The sequence below is a fragment of the Giraffa tippelskirchi genome, chromosome 12 (assembly GCF_054371585.1).
Source record: "Giraffa tippelskirchi isolate mGirTip1 chromosome 12, T2T-mGirTip1v1.2.pri, whole genome shotgun sequence".
NCBI lineage: Eukaryota > Metazoa > Chordata > Mammalia > Artiodactyla > Giraffidae > Giraffa > Giraffa tippelskirchi.
Window position 1 is genome coordinate 72,750,065 of NC_137286.1, and position 22,538 is coordinate 72,772,602.

The 22,538-nt window shown below is 37.4% G+C and overlaps 1 protein-coding gene across 16 annotated transcripts in view; it reads right to left on the reverse strand.

Annotated features, from left to right (window-relative positions):
- LOC145529498 (alpha-1,3-mannosyl-glycoprotein 4-beta-N-acetylglucosaminyltransferase C-like) overlaps positions 1-22,538 on the reverse strand; it is a 144,566-nt gene that overhangs the window by 83,644 nt on the left and 38,384 nt on the right. For 3 of the 16 annotated variants that reach the window (XR_014071291.1, XR_014071292.1, XM_081550070.1), the window contains exons 2-3: positions 14,776-14,949; positions 12,737-12,893 (exon numbers count right to left, since the gene is read on the reverse strand). Coding sequence is in view for 8 of the 16 variants with exons in the window: in XM_081550061.1 (XP_081406187.1) it covers positions 8,896-10,031; positions 12,737-12,857 (1,257 nt within the window). In the remaining 8 variants the exon portion in view is untranslated. Of the gene's footprint in view, positions 1-8,790; positions 10,058-12,736; positions 12,894-14,775; positions 14,964-22,538 lie in introns of those variants that run through there. The other 13 variants (XR_014071289.1, XM_081550060.1, XR_014071288.1 and 10 more) reach the window with 10 other exon arrangements.

Here is a 22,538-nt window from a genome sequence, read left to right on the forward strand (position 1 = left end):
ATCCAATAGCCTCCATAAATTCACTGAAACCAAGCTCCACCCAAGAGACAATAAGTTCCAGAGCAAGACATACCACGCAAATTCTCCAACAACGCAGGAACATAGACCTGAGCATCAATATACAGGCTGCCCAGAGGCACACCAAATCCATAGACATCTCAAAAATTAATACTGGTCACTCCATTACACTCTAGAGAGCAGAAATCCAGCTCCACCCACCAGAACACCGACACAAGCTCCCCCAATCAGGAAACCTTGACAAGCCACCTGTCCAACCCCAACCGCAGTGAGGAACCTCCACAACAAAGAGGAACTTCATACTACCAGAATACAGAAGGGCCACGCCTGACACAGCAATCTAAACAAGATGAAAAGGCAGAGAAATACTCAGCAAGTAAAGGAAAATGAGAAATGCCCACAAAGCCAAACAAAAGAGGAGGAGATAGGGAATCTATCTGAAAAAGAATTTAGAATAAGGATAATAAAAATGATCCAAAATCTTGAAAGCAAAATGGAGTTACAGATAAATAGCCTGGAGACAAAGATTGAGAAGATGCAAGAAATGTTTATCAAGGACTTAGAAGAAATAAAAAGGAATCAATATAGAATGAATAATGAAATAAAGGAGATAAAAGACACTCTGGAGGGAACCAACAGTAGAATAACGGAGGCAGAAGATAGGATAAGTGAGGTAGAAGATAGAATGATGGAAATAAACGAAGCAGAGAGGAAAAAAGAAAAAAGAATCAAAAGAAATGAGGAAAACCTCCGGGACCTCTGGGACAATATGAAACGCCCCAACATTCGAATCATAGGAGTCCCAGAAGAAGAAGATAAAAGGAAAGGCCATGAAAAAATACTCGAGGAGATAATAGTTGAGAATTTCCCTAAATTGAGGAAAGAAATAGTCACAGAAGTTCAAGAAACCCAGAGAGTTCCAAACAGGATAAACCCAAGGCGAAACACCCCAAGACACATACTAATCAAATTAACAAAGATCAAACACAAAGAACAAATATTAAAAGCAGCAAGGGAAAAACAACAAATAACACACAAGGGGATCCCCATAAGGATAACAGCTGATCTTTCAATAGAAACCCTTCAGGCTAGAAGGGAATGGCAGGACATACTTAAAGTAATGAAAGAGAATAATCTACAACCCAGATTACTGTACCCAGCAAGGATCTCATTCAGATATGAAGGAGAATTCAAAAGCTTTACAGACAAGCAAGAGCTGAGGGAATTCAGCACCACCAAACCAGCTCTCCAGCAAATGCTAAAGGATCTTCTCTAAACAGGAAACACAGAAAGGATGTTTCAACACGAACTCAAAACAACAAAGTAAATGGCAACGGGATCATACTTATCAATAATTACCTTAAATGTAAATGGGTTGAATGCCCCAACCAAAAGACAAAGGGTTGCTGAATGGATACAAAAACAAGACCCCTATATATGCTGTCTACAAGAGACCCACCTCAAAACTAGGGACACACACAGGCTGAAAGTGAAAGGATGGAAAAACATATTCCATGCAAACGGAGACCAAAAGAAAGCAGGAGTCGCAATACTCATTTCAGATAAAATAGACTTTAAAATAAAGGATGTGAAAAGGGACAAAGAAGGACACTACATAAAGATCAAAGGATCAATTCAAGAAGAAGACGTAACAATCATAAATATATATGCACCCAACATAGGAGCACCACAATATATAAGGCAAATACTAACAAGTATGAAAGGGGAAATTAACAATAACACAATAATAGTGGGAGACTTTAATACTCCACTCACGCATATGGATAGATCAACTAAACAGAAAATTAACAAGGAAACACAAACTTTAAATGATACAATAGACAAATTAGATTTAATTGATATTTACAGGAGTTTCCACCCCAAAACAATCAATTTTACCTTTTTCTCAAGTGCACATGGAACTTTCTCCAGGATAGATCACATCCTGGGCCATAAATCTAGCCTTGGTAAATTCAAAAAAATTGAAATCATCCCAGCCATCTTCTCTGACCACAATGCAGTAAGATTAGACCTCAATTACAGGAAAAAAACTATTAAAAGTTCCAACATATGGAGGCTAAACAACACGCTTCTGAATAACCAACAAATCACAGAAGAAATCAAAAAAGAAATCAAATTATGCATAGAAACGAATGAAAATGAAAACACAACAACCCAAAACCTATGGGACACTGTAAAAGCAATACTAAGGGGAAGGTTCATAGCAATACAGGCGTACCTCAAGAAACAAGAAAAAAATCAAATAAATCAACTAACTCTACACCTAAAGCAACTAGAGAAGGAAGAAATGAAAAACCCCAGGGTCAGTAGAAGGAAAGAAATCTTAAAAATTAGGGCAGAAATAAATGCAAAAGAAACAAAAGAGACCATAGCAAAAATCAACAAAACTAAAAGCTGGTTTTTCGAGAAGATAAACAAAATTGATAAGCCATTAGCCAGACTCATCAAGAAACAAAGGGAGAAGAATCAGATCAACAAAATTAGAAATGAAAATGGAGAGATCACAACAGACTCCACAGAAATACAAAGGATCATAAGAGACTACTACCAACAGCTATATGCCAATAAAATGGACAACTTGGAAGAAATGGACAAATTCTTAGAAAAGTATAACTTTCCAAAACTGTACCAGGAAGAAATAGAAGATCTTAACAGACCCATCACAAGCACGGAAATCGAAACTGTAATCAGAAATCTTCCAGCAAACAAAAGCCCAGGACCAGACGGCTTCACAGCGGAATTCTACCAAAAATTTAGAGAAGAGCTAACACCTATCCTACTCAAACTCTTCCAGAAAATTGCAGAAGATGGTAAACTTCCAAACTCATTCTATGAGGCCACCATCACCCTAATTCCAAAACCAGACAAAGATGTCACAAAAAAGGAAAACTACAGGCCAATATCACTGATGAACATAGATGCAAAAATCCTTAATAAAATTCTAGCAAACAGAATCCAACATCATATTAAAAAGATCATACATCATGACCAAGTGGGCTTTATCCCAGGAATGCAAGGTTTTTTTAACATCCGCAAATCAATCAATGTAATACACCACATTAACAAATTGAAAGAAAAAAACCATATGGTTATCTCAATAGATGCAGAAAAAGCCTTTGACAAAATTCAGCATCCATTTATGATTAAAACCCTCCAGAAAGCAGGAATAGAAGGAACATATCTCAACATAATAAAAGCTATATATGACAAACCCACAGCAAACATTATCCTCAATGGTGAAAAATTGAAAGCATTTCCCCTAAAGTCAGGAACAAGGCAAGGATGCCCACTTTCACCACTACTATTCAACATAGTTTTGGAAGTTTTGGCCACAGCAATCAGAGCTGAAAAAGAAATAAAAGGAATACAGATAGGAAAAGAAGAAGTAAAACTCTCACTGTTTGCAGATGACATGATCCTCTACATAGAAAACCCTAAAGACTCTACTAGAAAATTACTCGAGTTGATCAATGAATATAGTAAAGTTGCAGGATATAAAATTAACACACAGAAATCCCTTGCATTCCTATACTCCAATAATGAGAAAACAGAAAGAGAAATTAAGGAAACAATACCATTCACCATTGCATCAAAAAGAATAAAATACTTAGGAATATATCTACCTAAAGAAACAAAAGACTTATATATAGAAAACTATAAAACACTGATGAAAGAAATCAAAGAGGACACAAACAGATGGAGAAATATACCGTGTTCATGGATTGGAAGAATTAATATAGTGAAAATGAGTATTCTACCCAAAGCAATCTACAGATTCAATGCAATCCCTATCAAGCTACCAATGGTATTTTTCACAGAACTAGAACAAATCATCTCACAATTTGTATGGAAATATAAGAAACCTCGAATAGCCAAAGCAATTTTGAGGAAGAAGAATGGAACTGGAGGAATCAACCTGCCTGACTTCAGGCTCTACTACAAAGCCACAGTCATCAAGACAGTATGGTATTGGCACAAGGATAGAAATATAGATCAATGGAACAAAATAGAAAGCCCAGAGATAAACCCACGCACATATGGACACCTTATCTTCGACAAAGGAGGCAAGAATATACAATGGAGAAAAGACAATCTCTTTAACAAGTGGTGCTGGGAGAACTGGTCAACCACTTGTAAAAGAATGAATCTAGAACACTTCCTAACACCGTACACGAAAATAAACTCAAAATGGATTAAAGATCTAAACGTAAGACCAGAAACAATAAAACTCCTAGAGGAAAACATAGGCAAAACACTCTCCGATATAAATCACAGCAGGATCCTCCATGACCCACCTCCCAGAATATTGGAAATAAAAGCAAAAATAAACAAATGGGACCTAATTAAAATTAAAAGCTTTTGCACAACAAAGGAAACTATAAACAAGGTGAAAAGACAGCCTTCAGAATGGGAGAAAATAATAGCAAATGAAGCAACAGACAAACAATTAATATCAAAAATATACAAGCAACTTCTGCAGCTGAATTCCAGAAAAATAAACGACCCAATCAAAAAATGGGCCAAAGAACTAAACAGACATTTCTCCAAAGAAGACATACAGATGGCTAACAAACACATGAAAAGATGCTCAACATCACTCATTATTAGAGAAATGCAAATCAAAACCACAATGAGGTATCATTTCACACCAGTCAGAATGGCTGCTATCCAAAAGTCTACAAGCAATAAATGCTGGAGAGGGTGTGGAGAAAAGGGAACCCTCTTACACTGTTGGTGGGAATGCAAACTAGTACAGCCACTATGGAGAACAGTGTGGAGATTCCTTAAAAAACTGGGAATAGAACTGCCATATGACCCAGCAATCCCACTGCTGGGCATATACACCGAGGAAACCAGAATTGAAAGAGACGCGTGTACCCCAATGTTCATCGCAGCACTGTTTACAATAGCCAGGACATGGAAGCAACCTAGATGTCCATCAGCAGACGAATGGATAAGGAAGCTGTGGTACATATACACAATGGAATATTACTCAGCCATTAAAAAAAAATACATTTGAATCGGTTCTACTGAGATGGATGAAACTGGAGCCCATTATACAGAGTGAAGTAAGCCAGAAAGAAAAACAACAATACAGTATACTAATGCATATATATGGAATTTGAAAGATGGTAACGATAACCCTACATGCGAGACAGAATAAGAGACACAGATGCATGGAACAATTTTATGGACTCTGAGGGAGAAGGTGAGGGTGGGACGTTCTGGGAGAATGGCATTGAGACATGTGTATTGTCATATGTGAAACAGAGCACCATTCCATGTTCGATGCATGTGACAAGGGCTCAGGGCCGGGGCAATGGGATGATCCAGAAGGATGGGATGGGGAGGGAGGTGGGTGGGGGGTCCGGGAAGGGGAACACATGTAAACCCATGGCTGATTCATGTCAATGTATGGCAAAAACTATTACAATATTGTAAAGTAATTAGCCCCCAACTAAAATAAATAAATTTATAAAAAAAAAAAAAAAAAAAGCAAAGAGAGAATTTTGAAAGAAGAGGAAAACAACACACAATATACAGGGGGAGCCTCCATAAGGCAAAAGCAGATTTCTCAGCATAAACTACAAGCCAGGAGAAGTGAAATGATGCATTCAAAATACTGAAAAAAAAAATCATACTAGGCAAAACTGCTCTTCATAAAAAAAAAGACTTTCCATGAACAACAACAACAAAAAAGCAAAAAGCTGAGGCTTTCCATCACCACTAGACCTACCTTACCAGAAATGCAAAAGGTTGTACTTCAAACTGAAATGAAAGGATGCTAATTAACATCATAAAAACACAAATATAAGAAAACTCACTGAAAAATTTAAATACATAGTCAAAGTCAGATTGTCTGATGTTGTAATGGTCGTGTGTAGATAATTTACAACTATCAGAAAGTTAAAAGTGAATATTGAAAGTAACCATAACTCTAATAATTTTATACTGGATACACAATAAGAAAAATAAATTACATCAATAACCTGAAATGTGAGGTGAAGGCATAAAAGTATAAAGTTTCTGTATGCTATTAAATTATCAATTAAAACAGGATATTATAATATATTTTATGTATCATAGTATCTACAAAGGAAAAGCCTGAAGGCCACAAGCAAAATATTATAAAGAGTCATAATCCCATCATAAAAGTTATAAAATTACCATAAAGAGTTATTAAATCACAGCAAGACAGCAAAAGATAAGAAGAGAGGAAGAAAGGAGAAAATAGATTTGCAAAAGATTCAGAAAACAATTTTAAAATGGTGACGCAAGTCCTTATATGTCAATACTTACTTTAATTGTAAATGGATTAAATTTTATAATAAAAAGACAGAGAATGACTGAATGGATAGAAAAATAATATCCAACAATGCGTTATCTTCAAGAGATTCACTTTAGCTTTAAGAACACATGTAGGCTGAGAGTGAGGAGATATAAAAAGATATACCAAGCAAATGATAACCTAAAGATGATAAGGGTAGTTATAACTTTATCATATAAAATAGGCTTTAAGCTAACAATGATCATAAGGGACAAAGAATTTCATTATATGAAGATGCCAATTCATCTAGAGGAAATAATAAAAGTAAGTGCTTATTCACTCAATGTCAGAGCACCTAACCATATAAATCAACACTAAGAGACAAGAACAAATAAACAGCAGTATGATACTAGTTTCAGGTATTATACTTCACTCTAAACAATGCATATATCACCCAGAGAATAAACTGTAAAAAAAACAGTTAACTTGAACAACATTATTACAAAATGAACCTGATATACATATATAGAACATTTCATCCAAAAGCAGCAGAATACGTTTCTCCTCAAGTGTATATGAAACATTTTCTAGCATACATCACATATCACACCACAAAACAATTCTCAAAAAATTCAAGAAGATAGAAATTCCATCAACTATCTTTTCCTATCACAATGGAATGAAACTAGAAATCAGTTAAAGGAAGATTATTAGAAATTTCATAATACATGGAAATTAAAGAATCTTCATCTTACTAGCCATTTTCTTTGCATATTATCAATTTCTTTTTAATAGTTCACATTTGCCAAGAAGCTGAAAATGGGATTTGAGATTCAAGAGATTTACCAGTGGAGGGAGATTTTTACTGGCAAGGCTTCAGATTGTGGTGAAGGTCTGAAAACTGTGAAAAGTGACAGAGAAAGAAGAACTGGCTAGGAAGAGTCTAGGACTGCAGCATTATTTTAAGAAAGTTTCAAACAGGTTGATGGGGAGTCCTTGAGCTAACATCACTTATTGGGAGTCCACCATCTTGCCAGAATGGGACTTGACAGTATCCCTGCTGTGGTCAGTCATTGGCTGGGAGAATTCTGTGGGAAACACGGCCCTGACACACCAACTCTGGAGTGAATTCAGACAGCAACAGTGGAGTTATCAGTCAACCATGCTGCCTGAAGCAGGAGATTTGAATTGTCCATTTTCATATCTATGGCATATACCTGTCCCATTCCCCTGCACCTGATGCTCTCAAAGCATTTACTTTCCATTTTTATTTGATTTCCCCCACATCCCTATCCTTGTTTCCATCCTATTCTCCTATTTCAAAAATTTCCAGATCTTTCTAAGATTTTTGATTACAATTCATTTCAGTTCTTCTCAAATAGTCCTCCTAAAATGTCCTTTCTTTTTCCTTATTCCATGTCTTCACAGAATGTGTTCTCAAACTAGGAAAAACTGTACACTGCTCATTAGTTGAGCTCAGGGCTCAGAGCTCAAACTTTTCTGAGTATAAAGATCTCAGAGCCAAATTGAACTTAAAAAATGTTATGGTAATGATAATCCTATATGCAAGACAGAATAAGAGACATAGATGCATAAACAGTCTTATGGACTCTGAGGGAGAAGGTGAGGTGGGGCGTTCTGAGAAAATAGCATTGAAACATGCATATTATCATATGTGAAACAGAACACCATTCCAGGTTTGATGCATCAGACAAATGCTCAGGACTGGGGCAATGGGATGACCCAGAGGGATGGGATGGGGAGGGAGGTGGGAGGGGGATTCAGGATGGGGAACACATGTAAACCCATGGCTGATTCATGTCAATGTATGGCAAAAATCACTACAATATTGTAAAGTAATTAACCCCCAACTAAAATAAATAAATTTATTTAAAAAAATGTTAATAAAACATCCAAAGTTTTCCTATCAGAAACATCCAGAGATATAACTATGGAAATAAAACTTATAGTCCCAGAGATAAAACTATGCTGTGGAAAGGACCTACCAGAAATCAAAGAAAATTATTTTTAATAATTTTAATTCCATCTAGAAAAGAATATTCTGGCATGTTGAGTGGTTATGTAGACAAGGATTCTACCTAACCATAGAGATAATCAATAAATACTTGTCAAATGAATGACTGTCTTATGATGGCAAATGGGATTACGGAGAAGTCATGTTTCCCTCCTCACCAATGTACTTCTTCCTGCCACATAGGAAGGAATGAATCTCTTGGATGTGATATGAGCATCATCAATCCTACCTACATGGTGTTGTTCCTAGAAGTCTGGTATTTTCACCCAAGGAACAAATTTTGTATAGTAGATATTTTTGGATAGCAAACCAGTGAAGGGTTTGACAAGCCTAGTTCTTCCACTAGTGGCTCTCTGGTACTAAGAGGATGTTACGTTCACCCTGCCTTTCAGCATGCTATTATTAATTATTATTATTAATAATATTGAAAGGACCCAACAAAGAGATGTCCCTGGCCAAATTCAAGACTTTATTTTTTTAAACTCTATGTACTCCAACCTCCAATATAACCACTCCAAAACTCCCAATGGCTCCTCTACATATTACTTAAACTTCACTTAATCCAGATGTTAATGTGCCTGACTATTATTCCAGAGGATGGAGTTGCTGTCACTAGCAATCTCACACATTTCACCTTCTTCCCAGACTTGTTAGATAATACTTGCTTATTTAGAATGCCGTTTACCAGTAGTCCCAGCAGAATATAGTCATCACAGCCATTGACTTGATTAGTAGGAGTATAGCCAAGTTCTATTTGTCCCTCTTTCAGCTGATTCTCACCTTTTAGGTCAGAGCCAGTCAACACTTGAACTCGGAACACTTTAGCAGGTGAGTCCAAAACCACAGTCAGATGGTTTCCAGCCTCAGCAGACTTGGCATAAAAGAAATTCTTATTCAAGCTATAGGCATTCATAGGAACAGAGTCATTGGTAGCCTTCAGGCTAGTGTAGATGGAGGCAGCAGGGTTGCTGGGAGAACTAATGTCATCCTCTTCAAACTCTTTATCTTTGAGACTATTGAATTTGTCTTCAAAGGAAGAGTAATTGCCCATGTGCTGGAAGAGGGAAGGGAGGAACTGGACTGGTGTTTGCTGCATGAGAAGATCATGAAAATGGGAGAGGAGGCAGTCACAGGTCATTTCTTGGTAGAAGAGGAGAAGGAAATTAACAAAACAAGGGAGGTCTTTAGTACGAAAGAGTTTTCCAGTGAAGCCCAACGGAGAGAATTCCAGAGTCACCCAAGGTTTGTTTTCCCAGGCAGATACTGTAGTAGCTATCTGGGTGACAAATCCAGGGACACATTTCACATCATCATCAATCATCAGGAAATAGTCAGAGTGGTTGGTAGCAAAGTTCATAAGGAAGGCATAATCCATGTTCCGCTTGGAATGGAAGGCTACATAGGCAGGAGTGTCATTAAAGTTTTTCTTAAGGCTCTTCAAGGGAAGATAACTTTTAAGAGGTGTGTTAATCACTACTAGCTGGCTGGCCTGGATATATGGTTTAAAGATGGTTGAGATATTGGAGATCATTTGACCACGCCACATGGGATCAGGATCTGCCAAGTCTACCAGAACAATGAATTGTTTCTGCTCAGTTAAGGAGGAAGAATAAAAGAGAGATTGTGGGGTGTCCAAGAGGTAGCTCCTTTGGGGACGCTGCACTGAAGAAACCCCTATGGTCAGCAGTCCTAGGATTGAGGGGGGAAAAAGAGGACTTGTATCAACAAGGGAAGTGAAGGAAATAGTTACTATGGTTGAGGTTATAAGATTTTCTTATGTCTTTCCAATATGCCAATTCTCTGTATTATTATAGCTATTTTACATTTTCTACCCCTTAGACCTGAGTATGGACTATGTTAGGAGTAATGCTTCATCACAAGTTGTGAGAGTTTTTTTTTAGTGTTACCTTTGAAAAACTATTGTGGAAGAAATAAAGATGATACACTAAAAACATTTGCACCTATGTTGCCTCCTTCCCAAAATCACAATGAAAAACTAGAAAGGCTAGCATGAGAGAATTGCAATATTTGATGAATTCCTGCAAGAATGAGAGAATATGAAATAGGATTGGTGGAGAAATCTAAGCAAAATAATTCATATTTCAAAAGGCACACAGAGAAAATGACTGCACAGATACATCTTTATTCCAAAAGCCTCAGAAGAATTCTAAGTTTGAACCACCAAATACAAAGGAAAGGCCCCTGGGATGGTCACATGGATAATTAATCACAGAATTACTTCCGAAACTACTGAACCAGTGACCACCAAGTGGCTGGTGGGATATCTGCCAGGGTATGAGTCCTGTGGCTAGAGAGAACTTAAGAATGGAAGCCAAGAACTCTAGACATAAGAGGAAAAAAGGAAATAACACAGCTGACTGGCATTTGTTTATATGGTAAAGTTCTGCATATGGTTCCCTGAAGAACATGAGGTAGATATTCAGAACTATAGAGGTTGCCAGAGAAGTTTGTCTAAGCAGATAAGGGAGGAAATAGCACAGGTGACTTAGGGCTCTAATAGAAGAGACAAAGGGTTAGTTCACCTGAATCAGCTACCCATATTCCTTACTTTCTCCTTATGTCACTGCTTCCCTGCAATCTAATGAGGCAAGCTTTCTTAATCACAATGCACTGTAACAGAGTGGCAAACAGAGATGGCTATTTAGAGGCAAGAAATGAACAATCTATCCATTCTAGATTCTTGAATATTAATCTGAAAGGTGAATCTCCAAACATTTTATTATAAAGCTTGAAACAAGAATCACCAATATAACGAAAGAAAAACAACTCAACCAAGAAGAGAACCATGAAAATAGAAACTAACAGGAAATAGTGCATAGAAGAACATTTCAAATATATTAAATCCAGTCTCAAAGAGATTGGAAAGGAAATCAAATTCTTTGGCAAAAGAGCAAACTTGTAGAGATCAGAATTTGTAGAAAATATTGACATGAGGATTTGATCAAATTCAGGTTATATTTTCTGGCAATAATACTTTATGGGTTGGTGATGCATTACTCTATCAGAAGGCACATAATGGCAGGTTATTTCTGTTTTTAGGATGTTAGCAGACTTTGAAGTTCAGTGTCTAGATTAATTAATACTCCAGAGGTTGCAATATGGTGATATTCTAAGGCAAACATTCCTTCTTCATTTGTTAACTGGAATGCTTCTATAAAAAGAAAATTCCCTTCATCTAATTCTTGGTTACCAAGCAGTATAGTTCACATATAGGAAAGTGAGATACACATTTGATTCTTTCCCTTTATTTACTAGCTTTCAAAATAATGCTAGGAGCTGGTTCCCTTGCATTCTCCATGGTGACAAAATTTTTGCTTTTTCGTTGTTTTCTTTCTTCTATATATCTATGTACTCATGGTTTTCATACCATTAAAATTTTATCTTTATTGGAGTTCAAATTGTTCTATCTTTGGTAGGACAATTAATTATCAGAGACAATCAGCCTCTTAAAGTTGGGTCCTAAGCTCTTTTGATGCAACTTTTGTTGTATTCAAAAGCTTCCTTCCTATATGGAATAGTTCCTGCCTGTGACCCGGAGTCAGCCTTTTTCCAAGGAACTCCTTTTAGATGAAGTTCTTTCTAGTGAAAAATGGGATTTATAAAATGAGTGTTCATTGTAGTAAGTCATTTCTAGGCTCTAGTGAACAGAGCTAAAACATTTTTAAGAGATAAAACACATTATGAGTTCAGTACCGATATTTCAAAATGCATTCAACTCAAAAATGCACTTAAATGTAAAGAAAAAAGTGTTTTCCTTATGAAGAGTATTAAAAGTCCTGATTGAAAAGGTCTCATGTTGCCTAGCTAGCCATAGACTTCAGTAACAGATGCCAGCATGGTTATCAGGGGCAAGAGAGAAAGGGATACTGCTGCAGCAGAGGTCAGTGAGGACAACAGTTACACTTACCTCAAAATTATAGGCTGCTGCTATAGATGATATTTAAAACTGTGAGACTAGATGAGTTAACCAAGAAACTAAGCCTATAAGGTATTGGGTATTGTAACCCATAATGGAATATAATCTGCAAAAAAAATCAAATCACAATGCTATACACATGAAACTAATATAGTATTATAAATCAATTATACTTCAACTTTTAAAAAGTAAGTCTAGATAAGGACTGAGCTCTGAGGTATATTAACATTTAGATGTAGGAGACAGAAGATAAATCAGCATGAGAGTGAGGAACTATCAAGCAATTTAGAGGAAAATCATAAGAATCTAGGATCCTTGGAAGCAATTAAAGAATGTTGAAAGAAGAGAGTGATCTGTGTCAAATGCTATCATAGGTCCCTTTTGCTTTCCACCTGCCTTCTCTCTATACCCTTACCTAACCTGCCCCTGCATGGTATATCCTCTTGAGCACACTCACTTTTTTTCACAGGAGGAGCTACAATCAAGATACAGGAATTCACGTTGTTGAGTGGTTCTGAGTTTTTCTGCATATCTTTGAAGGTTTCCAGGTGGTTTATTCTACTAGCGCTGATCTGCATCCGGGCTCTCTGTCAAGCTACCATCTCCTTTTCCTGCTGAGAAAAGGGTAAGTCTCACCTATAACATTCATGTTTTGTGGGAATAATACCTGTATTCCCCTTTGTACAACATAATGATCTGTCTCCAGGACAGAGGGCAGCTTTCTCAGGGCTCATTTCAGTTTCGTACTTATCTTCTGAAAAAGTTTTGCATCAGAGGTTCTTGTATAGGTTATGGGTCATGGAGCAAAGGGAGATGGTATTTCTTTAGTTATCTTCCATTTTATGTAAGGAATGAGATAATGTCAGTCTATGCTATTTTTCACCCACAATCATCTTTATGACTACAGTCTGACATGGGTCACTTAATCCCATGAAAGGCAAAACATGTTAGGTGTGAGAGATACAGGAGTGCTCAGTTGTTTAGTCGTGTCCAGCTCCTTGCAACTCCATGGACTGTAGCCTGACAGTCTCCTCTGTCCGTGAGATTTTTCCAGCAAGAGTACTGGAGTGGGTTTCCATTTCCTTCTCCAGGGGATATTACTGGCCCAGGATTGAACGCATGTCTCCTGCATCTCCTCCATTAGCAAGTGGATTATTTACCACTGCGCCACCTGGGAAGCCCAAGAGATACAGGAGACAACCTTGCCTCCTTTAGAATTATGGGAGACAAGGTAATACTACCCCAATACCCCAATCTAAACTCTTTTCCATTGGTGGCACTTCACCCTTCCAAATTCATTTACCACTCTCCCTTTCCTTCTTTGCTGTTACTGTTTTCTGGTGGAGTTTTCTTGAAAGTGAAAGTGTTAATCATTTAGTAATTTTTGATTCTTTGTGACTTCATGGACTGCACCCAGCCAGGCTTCTCTGTCCATGGAATTCTCTAGGCAAGAATACTGGAGTGGGTAGCCTGTCCCTTCTCCAGGGGATCTTCCCAACCCAGGAATCAAACCTGAATCTCCTGCATCACGGGCAGATTCTTTACCGTCTGAGCCACCAGGGAAGCCCAACTCCCTAGAATTTTTTTTGGCTTGGGGATATGACAGCTTCTCTGAGGTTTGAGATCCTATTGTATAAAACTGGGGGGAAATGTATAACTTTGAAACCAAGGGAAATTTTCTAAATTTTTTTACTAAACAAGGACAACATTTTCTACCTTATCAATTGCTATTTAAAAAGGGGGGGGGTTTGAGCTTTGAGTAAACATTAAACAGTGTTATTTCTTCCCAGCCCTGAATTCTCTCTTTTCAGAGTGCCACATCCTTTACTGTCTCCATCAAAGAAAAATGATATATTGAGTCCTTAAGATTTGTTATCTTTCTGTTTTGAGTGTCTGGGATTCCCTGGTGGCCCAGATTGTAAAGAGTCTGCCTGTAATGCGGGAGACTCATGTTCGATCCCTAGATCAGGAAAATACCCTGAAGAAGGAAATGGCAACCCACTCCAGTGTTCTTGTCTGGAAAGTCCCATGGACAGAGGAGCATGGCCGACTACAGTCCATGGGTCACAAAGAGTCAGACACGACTTAGTGACTTCACTTTCACTTTCTTTGAGTGTCTACTATTTAGTGACTGGAAAAGGCAATGGCACCCCACTCCAGTACTCTTGCCTGGAAAACCCCATGGATGGAGGAGCCTGGTGGGCTGCAGTCCATGGGGTCGCTAAGAGTTGGACACGACTGAGCGACTTCACTTTCATGCATTGGAGAAGGAAATGGCAACCCACTCCAGTGTTCTTGCCTGGAGAATCCCAGGGACGGGGGAACCTTGTGGGCTGCTGTCTATGGGGTTGCACAGAGTCGTACATGACTGAAGCGACTTAGCAGCAGCAGCAGCAGAATTTAGTGATAATTTCACACAAATAGACACTTAGTGTCCCCCTTTTTTTCCAGTCCAGAGATTTCAACTTTACCCCACCCATACTTTCTGGTACTCACCAAAGACAGGAAACTTGCAGTATCAAAGGGGTTTTCTTTAATGAAAAACAATATTGGGAACACCATCGCTATTGCGATAACGATGAGTATCCATAGGAAATATTTCATGGTGCTGACATGGGAAGCTTGTACAGCTGGTTCTCAATCTGTGATCCTTGGATGTATACTTATAACCTGCAATTTACACACTATTGAGAAAAGTTTTCATTTGGTAGTGATATTTTGCTAATGAATCAAGAAATACAACTTGCTTGTGTAATTAGCATTCTTTTTTAAAGATAATTTTTAGAGCAGTTTTAAGTTCATAGCAAAATTGAAAAAAGATACAGATTTTCCATTTACCCCTTGCCCCTACATATGTATCATCAACACCACTCCCCAGAGTGATGCATTCGTTACAATTGATGAATCCACATTGACACATCATTATTACTCAAAGTTCACAGTTTAGTAAGGTTCATTCTTGGTGTTGTACATTCTATGGGTTTAGACAAATGTATAAATGGCATGTATCTACCATTTTAATATCATCCAGAGTATTTTCACTGCCTTAGAAATCCCCTGTAATCTATCTATTCATTTTTTTACTCACTACCCAATCCCCACTTATGCTTTAACTGTCTCCATAGTTTTTCCTTTTCCAGAAAGTTGGGATTACATGGTGTGTAGTCTTTTCATATTGACTTATTTCAATTGGTAATATGTGTTTAAGTTGCCTCCATTTCTTTTCATCACTTCATAGCTTATTTCTTTTTAGCACTGAATAATATTCCATTGTCTGGATTACTACAGTCTATCCTTTCACTTGTTGAAGTACGTCTTGGTTGCTTCCAAGTTTCAGCAATTATGACTATGGCTGCTATAAAGATCTGTATGCAGGCTTTTGTGTGGACATAAATTTTCAACTCTTTTGGGCAAATACTAAGGAGCACAATTGCTGGATCATATGGTAAGAGTAGGTTTCATTTCATAAGAAACAGCTAATCTGTCTTCCAAAGTGGTTATACTATTTTGCATCCCCATTAGCAGTGTATGAGAATTTCTGTTGCTCCACATCTTTGCCAGCATTTGTTGTCTGAGTTCTGGATTTTGACCATTCTAATAGATGTGTAGTGGTGTGTCTCATTGCTGTTTTAATTTGCATTTCCTTATTGACATATGATGTGGGGTATCTTTTCATATGCTTACTTGCTATCTGCTATCTGTATATCCTCTTCAGCTAGACATCTATTAAGGTCTTTAGCTCATTTGTTAATTGGATGGCAAAAACCATCACAGTAGTGTAAAGTAATTATCCTCCAATTAAGATAAATTAATTTTTTAAAAAGGAATGGTAAAAATAGACATCTTCACTTTGTACCTAATTTTAGTGGCAAAACTGAGTTTCTCCTTGTTAACTATGATTTAACTGTGGGTATTTCATAGTCTTTATTAAACTGAGAAAGTTTCCATATATATTTTTTCTTCCCCTCTTTGAGTTTGGGTAAATTCCGGGAGTTGGTGATGGACAGGGAGGCCTGGCGTTCAGCGATTCATGGGGTCGTAAAGAGTCAGACACGACTGAAAGACTGAACTGAACTGAACTGACTCTTCATTTGTTGATAGATTTTGTCATGAATGGGTATTGGATTTTGTCATATGCTTTTTCTGCAACTATTGATAATATCATGTGATTTTTCTTTTTTAGTCTGTTGAATGTGATGGATTATATTAATGACTTTAGAACATTAGCACAGCTTTAAATGCCTGGGGTAAATCCTACCTGGTTATGGGGTATAATTGTTTTTGACACTGCTGGGTTCAAATTGCCAGTGTTTTGCTGAGGAGTAATGCATCTAAGCAGAAGACATGTTGGCGTGTTGTTTTATTTTTCTGTATTGTCTTTGTCTGATTTTAGTATCAAGGTGTTATTTGCCCCAAAGTAATTTTGGAAATGTACCCTCCTCTTCTATTTCCTGGAAAAGATTGTGTAAAATTGCTGCTAATTATTTAGATAATTAATAAGAATTAGGTAGAATTCACCAACAAACCCACTTGGGCCTGGTGCTTTTTGTTTTGGAAGGTTATTCATTATTAATTCAATTTCTTTAACAGAATAGGCTTATTCAGAGTCTATTTATTTTGTCTGAGTTTTGGCTGATTGTGTCTTTCAAGAAGTTTGTTTCTTGTAGGTTATCAAATTTGTAGGCATAGAGATGTTCGTAATATTATTTTATTATTCTCTTAATTTTCATAGGATCTGTAGTGATATTCCCTCTTTCATTGCTGATATTATTAATACTTTGTGTCTTTTTTTGTTTTTTCTTAGTCTAGAGGCTTATTGATTGTATTGATCTTTTTAGGGAAACAGCTTTTGATTTCATTGATTCTTCTCTATTGATTTTCCACTTTCAATTTCATTGATTCTGCTTAATTCTTAGCTCTTTCTGTTCTATTTACTTTTGATTTAGCTTTCTCATCTCTAATCTCCTAATGAAAGTGGGATTATTGATTTTTATAACTTTCTTTTTCCTAATATATACATTCATATAAATGAATGGTATAAATTTTCCTATAAGAACTATTTCACTGTATCCCAAAAATTTTGGTATGTTGTGTTTTCATTTTCATTTAGTTCGAAATATTTTAAAATTTGTCTTGTGATTTCTTCTTTGACCCATGTGTTATTGAGAAGTGTTTTGTTTTGTTTGGTTTGTTTAATTTCCATATATATATATATATTTTTTTTATTTTCTAGTTATTTTTCTGTTACTGGTTTCTGGTCATTTGAAAGCATGCATTATGTGGTTTCTATTCTTTTAGTTTGTGCAGATGGGTCTAATGGCTGAGAATTGGTGAATTACCATGTGAACTTGAAGAGAATTTGTATACTGGTGTTGTTAGATGAAATAATCTATTGATGTCAATTATGTCCAGCTGGTTAATATTGTTGGGTTCAACTATATCTTTACTGATTTTCTGCCTAATGAGTTTGTCCATTTATGATAAAGGAGTGTTGAGGTTTTCAATTATGACAATGGATTCATCTTTTTCTCCTTTCAGTTCTCAGTTTTCACCTCATTCATTTTGACACACTTTTTAGGTGCATGTACATTAGGATCGTTAATGTCTTCATGAAGAATTTCCCTCTTTATTTTATGTAATGCTCTTTTTAAAAATCCCTGACAACTTGTCTTGCTTTAAAGTCTGCTCTATCGAAATTAATGTAGCTACCCCTGCTTCTTTCTTTCCCTTCTTTCCTTCCTTGCCTGCTCTTTTCCTTCCTCCCTTCCTCCCCTCCTTCACTCCCTATCTTACTTTTTGTCTTTCTTTATTCCTTCCTCTAACCATCTTAACAATTTTTCAGTGTACAGTCCAGTGGTATTAAATACCCTCCACTGTTGTGCAACCATCATCACCATACATCCCCATGATACTTTTCATCTTATAAAACTGAAACTCTATACTCATTAAAAAATAAGTCCCTGTTTCACTCCTCCAGCCCCTTGAAACCACAATTATATTGCTTGTTTATAATGTTTACTCCTCTAAGTATTTCATATAAATTTCATATAAATGGAATCCTACAATATTTGTCTTTTTGTTTCTAGTTTGTTTCACTTGGCAGAATGTAATCAAGGTTTATCCAGGTTGTAACATAGTGCAGAATTTTCTTCCTTTTTAAAGATGAAAAATATTCTGTTGTATGATATACCTATTTTATTTATCTGTTCATGCATGAGTGGACATTCTGTTTCCTTGGATTTTTCTTGTAATTTGTTGTTGTTCAGTCATTCAATCATGTTCAATTCTTTGTCAACTGCATGGACTGCAGCACGCCAGGCTTCCCCGTCCTTCATTACCTCCTGGAATTTGCTCAAACTCGTGTCCACTGAATTGGTGATGGTATCCAAATATCTTATCCTGTCATACTCTTCTCTTCCTGCCATCGATCTTTCCCAGCATCAGGGTTCTTTACAATGAGTCGGCTCTTTGCATCAGGTGACCAAAGTATTGGAGTTTCAGATTCAGTGTCAGTCCTTCCAATGAATATTCAAGATTGATTTCCTTCAGCATTGACTGGTTTGATCTCCTTACTGTCCAAGGGACCCTCAAGAGTCTTCTCCAGCACTACAGTTCAAAAGCATCAATTCTTCCACTCTCAGCATTCTTTATGGTCCAAATCTCACATCCATACATGACTACCAGAAAAAAAAAATAACTTTGACTATACAGACCTTTATTGGCAAAGTGCTGTCTCTGCTTTTTAATACTGCTGCCTAGGTTTTTCATAGCTTTTCTTCCAAGGAGCTAGTGTCTTAATTTCATGGCTGCCATCATTGTCCACAGTGATTTTGAAGCCAAAGAAAACAGTCTGTCACTGTTGCCATTTTTTTCCATCTATTCACCATCAAGTGATGGGACCAGATGTCATATTAGTTTTTTGAATGTTGTGTTTTAAGCCATCTTTTTCACCTTCATCAAGAGGCTATTTAGTTCCTCTTCACTTTCTGCCATTAGGGTGGTTCATCTGCATATCTGAGGTTGTTGATATTTCTCCTGACAAACTTGATTCCAGCTTGCACACCATCCAGCCAGGCATTTCATGTAATATTCTCTGGATAAAAGTTAAATAAGCAGGGTGACAATATACAACCTTGATGTACTTATTTCTCAATTTGGAACCAGTTCATTGTTCCATTGTCCAGTTCTAACTGTTGCTTCTTGATCTGCATACAGTTTTCTCAGGAGACAGGTAAGGTGGTCTGGTATTCCCATCTCTTTAAGAATCCCACAGTTTGTTGTGATTCACAGAGTCAAAGTCTTCAGTATAGTCAATGAAGCAGAATCAGATGCTTTCTGGAATCCCCTTGCTTTTTCTATGATCCAATGGATGTTGGCAATTAGACATCTGGTTCCTCTGCCTTTTGTAAATTTAGCATGTATATCTAGAACTTCTCAGTTCAGGTACTGTTGAAGCTTAGCTTGAAGGATTTTGAGCATTACCTACCTTGCTAGCATCTGAAATGAGTGCAGTTGTGTAGTAATTTGGACATTCTTTGACATTGCCCTTCTTTGGGACTGGAATGAAAACTGACCCTTTTCAGTCCTGTGGCCACTGTTGAGTTTTCCAAATTTTCTTGTATATTATCTTCCATTTTTTATTTATTTTCGATTGGAGGATAATTGTTTTACAATATTGTATTAGTTTCTGCTATACATCAACATGAATCAGCCATAGGTATACATGTCCCCTCCCTCTTGAACCTCCCTCCCAAATCCACCCCATTCTACTCCTCTAGATTGTTAGAGAGCACCAGATTTGAGCTCCCTGTGCACTCCAGTACTCCTGCCTGGAAAATCCCATGGACGGAGGAGCCTGGTAGGCTACAGTCCATGGGGTCGCTAAGAGTCGGACACGACTGAGCGACTTCACTTTCACTTTTCCCTTTCATGCACTGGAGAAGGAAATGGCAACCCACTCCAGTATTCTTGCCTGGAGAATCCCAGGGACAGCGGAGCCTGATGGGCTGCCGTCTATGGGGTCGCACAGAGTCGGACACGACTGAAGTGACTTAGCAGCAGCAGCAGTCATACAGCAAATTCCCATTAGCTATCTATTTTCAATATGGTAATGTATCTGTTTCAATGTTCCTCTTGCAATTGGTCCCTCCCTCACCTTTCACAACTGTGTCCACAAGTCTGTTCTCTATATCTGTGTCTCCATTGCTGCCCTGCAAATAGGTTCAGTAGTACAATATTTCTAGATTTCATATATAGGCATTGCTATTGTTCAGTCATACATCGCGTCCAATTCTATGTGACTCCGTGCTAGGAATTTCTGTGTATTGATTTTTTAAAATAAGTTTATTTATTTTAGTTGGGGGCTAATTACTTTACAATATTGTAGTAGTTTTTGCCATACATTGACATGAATCAGCCATGGGTTTACAACTGTTCCCCATCCTGAACCCCCCTCCCACCTCCCTCCCCATCCCATCCCTCTGGGTCATCCCATGGCCGCAGCCCTGAGCATTTGTCTCATGCATCGAACCTGGAATGGTGTTCTGTTTCACATATGATAATATATATGTTTCAATGCTATTCTCTCAGAACAACCCACCCTCACCTTCTCCCTCAGAGTCCATAAGACTGTTTATGCATCTGTGTCTCTTATTCTGTCTCACATATAGGGTTATCATTACCATCTTTCAAATTCCATATATATGCGTTAGTATACTGTATTGGTGTTTTTCTTTCTGGCTTACTTCACTCTGTATAATGGGCTCCAGTTTCATCCATCTCAATAGAACTGATTCAAATGTATTCTTTTTAATGGCTGAGTAATATTCCATTGTGTATATGTACCACAGCTTCCTTATCCATTCGTCTGCTGATGGACATATAGGTTGCTTCCATGTCCTGACTATTGTAAACAGTGCTGCGATGAACATTGGGGTACACATGTCTCTTTCAATTCTGGTTTCCTCAGTGTGTATGCCCAGCAGTGGGATTGCTGGGTCGTATGGCAGTTCTATTCCCAGTTTTTTAAGGAATCTCCACACTGTTCTCCATAGTGGCTGTACTAGTTTGCAAAAGAAATAAAAGGAATACAGATAGGAAAAGAAGAAGTAAAACTCTCACTGTTTGCAGATGACATGATCCTCTACATAGAAAACCCTAAAGATTCTACCAGAAAATTACTAGAGCTAATCAATGAATATAGTCAAGTTGCAGGATATAAAATTAACACACAGAAATCCCTTGCATTCCTATACACCAATAATGAGAAAACAGAAAGAGAAATTAAGGAAACAATACCATTCACCATTGCAACAAAAAGAATAAAGTACTTAGGAATATATCTACCTAAAGAAACGAAAGACTTATATACAGAAAACTATAAAACACTGAAACTCCAATACTTTGGCAACCTCATGCGAAGGGTTGACTCATTGGAAAAGACCCTAATGCTGGGTAGGATTGGGGGTGGGAGGAGAAGGGGACGACAGAAGATGAGATGGTTGGATGGCATCACCAACTCGATGGACATGGGTTGACTCCGGGAGTTGGTGATGGACAGGGAGGCCTGGCGTGCTGCAATTCATGGGGTCACAAAGAGTCGGACACGACTGAGCAACTGAACTGAATTGAACTGATAAAACACTGATGAAAGAAATCAAAGAGGACACAAACAGATGGAGAAATATACCATGTTCATGGATTGGAAAAATTAATATAGTGAAAATGAGTATACTACCCAAAGCAATCTATATATTCAATGCAATCCCTATCAAGCTACCAATGGTATTTTTCACAGAACTAGAACAAATCATTTCACAATCTGTGTATTGATTTTATGTCCTGTGAATTTACTATATTTGTTGATTAGCTCTAGCAATTTTCTATTGGCACATTTAGGATTTTCTATATCTAGAATCATGTCATCTGCAAACAGTGAAGGCTTTCCTTCTTCTTTTCCAAACTATTTTCATTTTTTGGTTTTTCTTCTCTAATTGTTGTAGCTAAGACTTTCAAAACTGTGTGGAATAATTTTGGCAGCATGCCAGGCTTCTTTGTCCTTCATTATCTCCCAGAGTTTGCTCAGATTCAAGTCCATTGAGCCACTGATACTATCTAACCATCTTATCCTGTCTCCTTCTTCTCCTTTTGTTTTCAGTTGTTCCCAGAATCAAGGTCTTTTCCACTGAGTCAGCTCTTTGAATCAGGGAACCAAAGTACTGGAGCTTCAGTTTCAACATCAGCCCTTCCAATGAATATTA